At 38.0% G+C, this 9,977-nt stretch overlaps 1 protein-coding gene across 5 annotated transcripts in view; it reads left to right on the top strand.

Moving 5' to 3' along the window:
• Positions 1-9,977, top strand: part of APC (APC regulator of WNT signaling pathway) — a 107,447-nt gene that overhangs the window by 36,267 nt on the left and 61,203 nt on the right. For 4 of the 5 annotated variants that reach the window (XM_030888995.2, XM_030888994.2, XM_030888993.2 and 1 more), the window contains exon 5: positions 4,479-4,562. The exons of the other annotated variant lie outside the window; for it this stretch is intronic. In XM_030888995.2, the coding sequence (XP_030744855.1) occupies positions 4,479-4,562 (84 nt within the window). The remainder of the gene's footprint in view (positions 1-4,478; positions 4,563-9,977) is intronic. 5 annotated transcript variants of the gene reach the window in all.

Genomic DNA, 9,977 nt, shown 5'->3' with positions numbered 1-9,977 from the left:
TATAGAAAAAAAATTTATCTATCAGGTCAATTTTGTTGACTGTGTTATTGAGCTCTTTTATGTCTTTATTGAATTTCTTTCTTGGTGTTCTCTCTTTCCTTGAAAGTGGCATATTGAAGTCTATTGTTATTGTTGAGGTGTGTGTGTCCTTTTTAAATTCTGTGAGAATTTGATGTATTTCGAGGGTCATTCATTGGGTTTGTATATGTTTATTATAGTTATCTCTTGTGGTATTGTTCCCTTGATCATTATGTATTGTCTGGTCTTGTTTCTTTTTAGATTGCCTTGAAGTCTATTTTCTTAGATATTAATATTGCTGTTCCTACCTTCTTTTGATTGCTGTTTGCTTGGTATACTCATATCCGGTATCTGATTATTAGTCTGTTCATGTCTGTTACGGAGGTGTGTTTCTTGTAGGCAGCATATTGATGGATTTTGTTTTCTTATCTGTTCTGTTACTTTCTAGCTCTTTACTGTGCATTTAGTTCATTAACATTTAGTGACATTTTTATATGCATTTGTTCCTATCACTGTGCATTTTATTTGTGCATGTATATTGCGTGTTTATGTGTGTTGTGTTTAGTTTCTTTGTTCTTCCTATGTTCATTGCTTAGGATGTTCCTCTGTGTGTTGATTTTTGTGAGGAATTATGTTGTATTTTGGTTTTGGATTTTTGTGTTGGTGGTTTTTTGAGTATTTTTTGTGAATTTCTTTGATTTTTTTTTTGGTCTTGGAATACTTCTATTTCTCCATCATATTTAAGTGATATTTTTGCTGGGTACAAGATTCTAGTTTGACAGGTTGTGTTTTGTTTTTTTCCTTAAAGACTCTAGAAGTCACTCTATTGCCTTCTTCCCTACATGATTTCTGTTTAGTTATTCTAATGGCTGGCCCTTTGTATATACCGTATATACTTGAGTATAAGCCGAGTTTTTCAGCACCTTTTTAATGCACTTTTTGTGGTAAAATTGGGTGCCTCGGCTGATACTCTGATACTCGGGTCAGCTTATATTCGAGTATATATAGTAATTGTTCTTTTTTCTCTGGCTGCTCTTAGAAGTTTTTCCTTGCCCTTGATGTTAGGCATCTTGATTACGATAAGCCAGGGAGTTTTCCTTTTGTAATCCTCCTGATTTGGGGTGTCTTCAGCTTCCTGGATAATTCTCTTTTCATCATTTAGGCATTGAGAAAAGTTTTCTTGCAGGAGTTCTTTGACTATTCTCTGTGTGGGTTTTTTGTTTCTTTCTCTTCCAGAATCCTTATAAGACATAGGTTGTTCTCTCTTTTGCATTTTTGTTCATTGTTCTTTTAGATTGAAGTCTTCAACCTCATTAATTTCAGTTTCCATTTATTCAATTCTGTTTCTCTGTTCTATAGTATTATGTAATTTTCCCATTGTAGTGTTTGACTATTGCATTTCTGTTTGGAATTTTCTTGTAAGGCACGTAGTGAGATTTCTAGCTTCTCAATTTTCCCCCCACTTCTCAGCTCTTTGTTCATCTGTGTATGAGTTCAGGCATCCTTTTAAGCTCTTTTTCTGATAATTCCATGGCCTGTTAAACTTCAGGAATTTCATTTAGGCCTGCTTGGTGTTTGGCTATTTTTATCTGTGGTGTGTGTGTGTGTGTGGTGTGTACACCAATATCTTCTGTTGGTTCCTGGGCATCTTGGTATAGCTATGTAGGAGTATTAGAAAGGTGGGTTATATGGGAGTGGTTAACTCTGTTAGGTGGTGCAGTGATGGGTCGTAGAGGCTTTTTAGTAAGTATTTTGGGGGAGAATTTTAGATTAAATGTTAGAGGGGGAGATCAAAGAATGTAAGCGGAAGTGTTAGCCACGGGAGAAACAAAGGAAAAAGGAAATTAAGAAGGGAAGGATCATGTGATGTTAATTGGTAGGTTAAAGAAAGGAACGTAGACCAGAAAGAAAAAAAAATGCCTTCATTTGAAATGACAAAGGAGTGGATAATAATATTTCAGGGAAAAAATAATTGCTCTGGTTTTATGAGGAAAGAGAAGGGTTGATGAGAGGCAAAGAAAGAAAAAGGTAGACAAAAAGGGCTATGAAGTAAAAGTTTAGATAATAAAATTAAAGGAGGAAAGGTCAAGAGACAAAAGTATTAAAAATAAAAGTGGAAAAAAATAATACCAGGGTAAGAAGTGGAAGAGCTGTTAATGTATGTTTGTTAAGTCTCTAAGCTTTGCCCAGGAGCTTTGTCTCTGACGTCAATTGATGATGTGTTGAGGAACTAGAAAACAAACTCAGTAAACTAATAGTAAAATAATAATTTTCCCCCCTTCCTTAGACCAAAGGATAGGGAAGTCCTAACTAAGGATGAATTGTAAGAATAGTGCATGACTTTGTTTTAAAGAGGTAGAGGGTATAGGAATGATAGAACACACAGAAATAACAGTACCAACAAAAGAATAGTTGGGGTACCTTGTTCTGGGGGTAAATCAGGACTGTGTGGAGCAGACATCTTTTGAGCAGTTGACGACAGTGTCTGGTAGTATGTTGTTTCACTACCTTATGGTCCTTAGGGTGTTAGAATATGGTTGAGATTAAGGTTGGGATGATTTTGGTGTCTTGTAAGGCTGAGAGTTCTGCATTCTCGTGAGTTAGGTAATGGACCTGTGGAGGATCAGGTTAGAGGAGATGAGGTTTGCTCCTTTCAGATGATAGAAGTGACCGAGTGTGTGCGGAGGAGTGGGGTCTAAAACTGCCACCTACCTAGGTGGTCTAGGAGTAATGAAGCAATAGCTTACTCAGCAGTTTGCTTATCCAAGTGGCTTGAAGTACTGATCAGGGGCTGGTGTCGTGGGACAACTGGCAGATTGCTCAGCCTATCCAGTACCTCAGCTGGAGTGGCCTTTAGACCCTGGGGCTTATGGTGTTTTTCTCACATACAAACTCCCCGCTTCTGTTTCGTAAAACTGCTGGTGCAGTATACCTTGCTAGTAGGTCATGTGTGTGTTGTCTGCTAATAAGGGGGTAGGGGAGCCTACAAAGGGCTGTGATTTTGGGGTGCCTTAAGACAGGGTTGTGCAGAGCTGAACCTCAGGAGTGGGGTATTAATTTTCCCGAGTGGGGCTGGAGCTCCCTCTGTATGGAGAGTTAACTTAGTCACTATTTACGCCTGCTCCACGCTGGCCTGTAGAGTTATCCTCACGAGGCTTGGTAGGCTGTGTTAAGATAAGGCTGTGAGGGGATCAGAACCAAACTCCCTTGGCTTGGGCTAAGAGCCAAAGCCTATCTGTGCTTATATTCTGCCAGGCTGGTGTCACAGAGCTATGTCCCTGCAACTTTATCAGCCACCCTAGGCAGCTCCTGGACCAGGAAAAATTGATCAGGAGAGTTGGGAATCTGCACTCTACTGGCTTGTGCTGGGGGGAAATGACAAAAGGAAATCTTATTAGCAGATGTTGCTGCACTTTTGTTTTAATAAATTTGTGTTTACTTATGTGTATATTGAGAATTTCATTCTCTAGAAGTGTGGGATATCCCTCTCCATGGCCCCTATGTGCTTGTCTCTATAGAGTTCCTGCCATGTGTGCTACTTGGTTGCCATCTTTCTTCTTTCCTCTATACTATAGTATAGAGACTATAGTGTAGTTTTGATATCACGATACTAGGATACCAACTACATAGAATTATTGGAAAAAAATAGCAGTAATTGTATTTTATTTATTTTCCACTTTTGTAAATTTTACTCACAGTTTAACATGTTATTCTTTAGTAACACACACACATACACAATTAGTCTACTGTGTACTAAGGCAGGGTTATTTCTAATTTTCACACAGACATTTAGCAGTTGAGGAAACTCTTTAGATAGATTAATAGGCAGATTAATAAGCTCACATAAGACTACAATACTATAGGTTTGTTGACTTAAAAACTCAATCCCCAGTACTTGTATTTTAAAAGGATTTATATTTGAACTTTATTAAAACTAGTATTTAAATATAATAAAGTTTGTATACACAATATGATTTGTTTTTCACATTTCTGTATTTATATAATTTAAAGAAACTTTAGCTCTTATTTTAAAAAGCCTTTTGCTACAGTGTTTCAATTTTACATTATTTAATTTGTAAATTACTGCTGTGTGATTACTTACGTGCTTCCAGTAGTACAAAAGCACAAAAGTGATCCTAGTGTTAGAGGGCAAAAGTGTTTAGCTGTAATGGGCATTTGAAAAATACTAATGACTTATTAATGCATCCTACAATTCAATATATAACTTGTATTTGTTAAATTTTTCAGTACAGATCAAGGTATCTGCATAAAATGAGATATTTTTATATTTTAGAATTGAACTGACCCTGATTTGTCCAGTGTATGAATACACATACATACTTGCCTACATAATAATGATTTGACATAACTGTAAGCTGTTAAATTGTCGCCATAGTAGATTATTTACATTAGTGTTCTCAATGAAACGATATCTAATTTATGTATATATTTTATTTTAGCGAAGAGTAGCCAGAATTCAACAAATAGAGAAGGATATACTTCGTATACGACAGCTTTTGCAATCCCAAGCAACAGAAGCAGAGGTTAGTAAATTGTATTGTTTATAAGTATAAATATTTCCTAAGGGAAAAAAAAAAAAATTTCCTAAGAAAAGGTGACATAATTAATATAATACATTGAAATTATATAGCTGTTCTTCTAAAGAATTGGGATACTTTATAAAATGTATCTAAAAAAATTTTGACTTTTAAAAAAATCATTTTATTAGGGGTTCATACAATCCATCTCACAATCCATCCATACATCCACTGTGTCAAGCACATTTGTACACCATCATTTTTAAAACATTTTCTTTCTGCTTGAGCCCTTGGTATCAGCTCATTTCCCACCTCACCCACCCTACCTACCCCCTTACGAACCATTGATTTTTTTTTTTTCATGTCTTAAACTGACCGCTGTCTCCCTTCACCCACTTTTCTTTTATACGTAGATCATTGTGGTCTCTTCCCTCTTCTTCCCCTCCACTTTCACCTTAACCTCCTGGTGTCACTATTCTCATTATTGGTCCTGAGAGGTTTATCTGTCCTGGATTCCCTATGTTTCCAGCTCTGTGCCAGTGTACATGTTTTGGTCTAGCTGAATTTGTAAGGTAGAATTGGGGTGATGATAGTGGGAGTTCGGGGGAGGGGGCAGGGAGAAGCATTAAAGAACTAGAGGAAACTTGATGTTTCATCGGTGCTATACTGCACCCTGATAGACTCATCTCTTCCTTGTGACTTTTCTGTAAGGGGATGTCCAATTGAACCCAGCTATTTTTGTGTTACCATAAATTCAGACATCTTATGTTAGCCTTTTCAAGTCCTGAAACAGCTGAGTTTACATGATGGAACCCCAGAAAGCCCCAGAAGTAGCTATATTTGGTACTTCTGGGAGTGAGAATAAAAAAGGTTTAAAAGAAGGAACATGATTAAGTCTATGTTAAGCAGATGGTTCCTTCAGAAATTTTCCACAGCTTTTGTAAGGATTGTCTCCCTTACAAAAGATGAGAGGTTTATTTTTTAAAGAAAGACTGTAACTAAGGTTCTTTCAATAGAAATACCAAATTATTCCAACATTTGTATAAATTCAACTCAACACAGTCCCAGGACTGAAACTCATTTGTAATCTGAGTATTGCCTATACTGTTAAGAATGTATGTAGTACCCCTACTGTCATGACCTTAGTCCTGCCTTTCACTTCGGGCTAGACCAGAACATGTTCACAAGAACAGATAAGACATAACAGCTCACAATACATGGAATCCAGGAACAGGAATGGGAGTAGTGATACCTGGAGGTTAGGGAGAATGTGGGGAGGAAGGATGAACCAATCGCAATGATTAACACATAACACAGACACTCACTCACACACACCCGGGGGACAAACAACAGGAACTGTGGCAAAAGGGAGCCAGCTGTTTGTTTAAGATATGAAAATAATAATTTATAATTATCAAGGGGTTGGATGGGGGTAGTAAGGGAGGAGGGGGGAAAAATGTGACATCAAGGGCTCAAACCTAAAGTAAATGTTTCTGGGGCGGGGACACAGGAGAAGGGGAAGTGAGGGAAAGAAAGTGGGTGTTAACAAACCATGGGACAAGGGAACAACAAGTGATCTAAAAGCGGTGGCGAGGAGAGTATAGGATGTCTGGTGGGGCTTGATCGAGGGCAGTGTAACCAAGAGAAATTAGTAAAACCTGAATGAAGGCCAAACATGATAGTGGGACAAGAGGAAAGAAGGAAAGAAAAGAAGTAGGAGGCACAGGGCACACTTATAGAGGTCTAAATATAGGCATGTACATATATAAATGTATTTACATATAACAATAGGGAAATAGATCTATGTACACATATTTATAGGTTTATTATTAGGAAAGCAGATGGGAAAAAAAAAAAAAGATAGCAGACAGACATTGGCCTCTACTCAAGTACACCCTCAATCCCTCAATGCAAAAACACTTTGTTTTCTAATAACCTGGCATTCCATGATGCTCACCATCCCAATACAATCACTGAAGACAAAATGTGTGCATAAGCAAATGTGGTGAAGAAAACTGATGGTGCCCAGTTATCAAAAGATATAGCGTCTGGGGTCTTAAAGGCTTGAAGATAAACAAGTGGCCATCTAGCTGAGAAGCAACAAAGCCCACATGGAAGAACCACACCAGCCTGTGTGATAATGAGGTGTCAGTGGGATCAGGTATCAGGCATCAAAGACCCAGAACAAAAAATCTTATTATTGTGAATGAGGGGGGAGTGTGGAGTGGAGACCCAAAGCCCATCTGTAGACAATTGGACATCCCCTTTCAGAAAGGTCACAAGGAAGAGACGAGTCAGACAAATAGTATAGCACGGATGAAACATTCAACTTTCCTCTAGTTCCTTAATGCTTACCCCCACACCCCACTCTCATGACCCCAATTCTACCTTACAAATCTGGCTAGACCAGAGCATCTGTATATATAGAGGTATAGATAAGAGCTGGAAAAACAGGGAATCCAGGACAGATAAACCCCTCAGGACCCATATTGAGAGTAGCAATACCAGGAGGGGAAGGGGAAAGTGGAGGGAGAAAGGGGGAACCGATCACAATTATCTACATATAACCCCCTCCCAGGGGGACAGACAACAGAAAGGTGGGTGAAGGGAGACATCGGTCAGTGTAAGACATGAAATAATAATAATTTATAAATTACCAAGGGTTCATGGGAGAGGGAGGGGAAAAAATGAGCCTGATACCAAGGGCTCAGGTAGAAAGAAAATGTTTTGAGAATGATGATGGCTACAAATGTACTTGACACAATGGATGTACGTATGGATTGTGATAGGAGTTATATGAGCTCCCCAATAAAGTGATTAAAAAAAGAAAAAAGAATGATGGCAACATATGTACAAATATGCTTGATACAATTGATAAATGGATTGTTGTAAGAGCCCCCAATGAAATGATCTTTTAATAAAAAATAATAGTAATGTACAGTTAAAATGTATCTAACAATATAGAGTTGAAAATTAAGAGAGCAGATAGAAAGAATGTATCAGCATTCATTTACTTAATAAAGTTATTAAAAGCATGGTGAATCATTTATTGATATTAAAAATGTTTTTGCTGTATTAAAGGGAGTACTTTGACTTCATTTTATAAAAATACACACAAAACATAGTCACATGTATCATGACTTTATTTCTCATGTTGATGAATAATATTCCGTGATACGGGTAGGACATTTTGTTTACTCATTCCTTGATGAGTATTTGAGTTGTCTACAGTTCTTGGTTATTATAAAATATACTGAAGTTAGTATTCACATACTTCTATACTATACTAATCGAGGTATCTTCTTTATCCCCTGCTTTGAATTTATGGAGGTATATTTCCAAGAAGAGAATTGAACTTATTTTATGTTTAAATTGTTTCCCACAGCATCTGCCCTTGCATGTGTACCATTTTACCTGGAAAAAATTAATGGAAAGAGTTGGAATGCCTCCCCATCCTCTCTAGGACATGTTGTTTTCTGTCTTTTTTATAATGACCATCCTGGAAGGGTGAATGGTATCTAATTGTGGTTTTGATTTTCATTTCCTAAATGACGAATAATAGTCTAGTCACTCTTAACATACTGGTATCTGCTGATACCTGATACCTAATCAAATAGTTTCACAAATTCGTCGATGCTTTCAATGTTGTTGTTAGGGGCCATCGAGTCGGTACCAACCCATAGTGATCCTGTGCACCCCAGAACAAAACATTGCCCCGTCCTGTGCCGTCCTCACAGTTGTTCCTATGCTTGAGCCCAGTGTTGCCGTGGGGTCAGTCCATCTCTTGAGGGCCTTCCTCATTTTCCCTGCCCTCTACTTGACAACCTTGAAGTACTTCTTCAGGTGCTAGTGTCTCCTAATAACATGTCCGAAGTATATAAGACCAAGGCTTGCCATCCTTGCTTCTAAGGAGCACTCTGGCTATACATTTTCCAAGACGGATCAGCGTGTCCTTTTTTCAGTGCATTATACTTTCAAGATTCTTCTCTAGTGCCACAATTCAAATGCATTCATTCTTTCGTCTTTATTCAATGTCCAACTTTCATATGATGTTGAGGCAGTTGAAGAGATAATGACTTAGGTCAGGTGCACCTTAATCCTCAAAGTAATATCCATGCTTTTCAATACTCTAAAGAGGTCCTGGGCAGAAGATTTACCTAATACAACTCATGCTTTTATTAATTAATACTATTAATTAAACGGGCATTTTCAACCGTTATCTTGATATTTTTCACATTATTAACCACTTTGCTTGAAACACTCTCTTTTTGGCATCTACAACATAGCACTTCTTGATTTCATTCTGCCTCTCTCATCTTGATTTATCTGAACATTAATTATAGGTATTCTTTTAAGGCTGCTCATGAGCCCCAGTAGCATAGTGGGTTTCACATTGGGTTGCTGAGAAGTTGAGAGTTCAGACCCACCAGCCAATCTGAGGTGGAAAGAGTAGGCAGTCTGCTTCTGTAGAAGATTGATAACCTGAGAAATCCTAGGGAGCAGTTCTACTCTGTCCTATGGGGTCACAATGAGTTGTAACCAGTTCATTGCCAGTTAGGACTTATTTCTCAGTTCCTTAGATTCTTTCTCCCTGGGACAATCTCATTTATGCTTACGGCTTCAGTCACCAACTATGTGCTCTTACTTTCTAACACTGAGTTCCAGAGCCCTAAATCTAGATGCCTACTCTACAACTCCACACATGTCTCAAGGCACTTTAAATCCAACATAGCCAAAATAAAATTTTTGATTTTTTTTTTTTCTGAAGTCCTGCTTACCCTTGAAGAGGGAAGCCGGGGATGGGGGGTGGGGGGAGGAGTAGCCCTATAATCCTTCAGTTCTTACCTGCTTCAACCCTCATTATTCAGTGTGTGAGTTTAAGGATTAATTCTTTATTGTAGACCCCTTCACTTGAGGCCCTCCTCTACATTCAGTCTATTGTGAAGCCCTGTCAGATTTACCTGTGTGTTATTTTAACTGCCAGCACTACGTCTATAATACAAAGTATCATTTCAAACGTACTTAATGTTTTACACTCCTAACTGATCTCTCCTATTGCCCTACTTCCAACATTAAGGGGGAAAAATGTACATGCTAATGTATACGTGAGGGCAGTAATTCAGAAACAGAAAAGTCCAGAGTATCAGGAGATTTACAGTAAATTTTTAAAAAATCAGTATGCTTTGGGGTTGTTTTTTGTTTGTTTTTTAATCGTCTTGTTTTCATTTTGTTCTCCCTGTTATTCTCACTGCTGCAGTTACACAGTATTTGTTGACTTCCTAGAATAAGCTGTCAACCTCAGGCTTCTACATCTCAACTTCTGCCTACCTCAAGCCCACTAAGCCCACTACCCCTCCCCACTTATTCGTTACCATATATACCCGAGTATAAGCCAACCCGAATATCAGCCAAGGCACCTAA

Source organism: Echinops telfairi, unplaced genomic scaffold, assembly GCF_000313985.2.
Source record: "Echinops telfairi isolate 266 unplaced genomic scaffold, ASM31398v2 ScPeMD7_7469;HRSCAF=8507_1, whole genome shotgun sequence".
Classification (NCBI taxonomy): domain Eukaryota; kingdom Metazoa; phylum Chordata; class Mammalia; order Afrosoricida; family Tenrecidae; genus Echinops; species Echinops telfairi.
The sequence above is the reverse complement of the archived record's forward strand: the minus strand, read 5'-3'. Positions and strand labels throughout refer to the sequence as shown.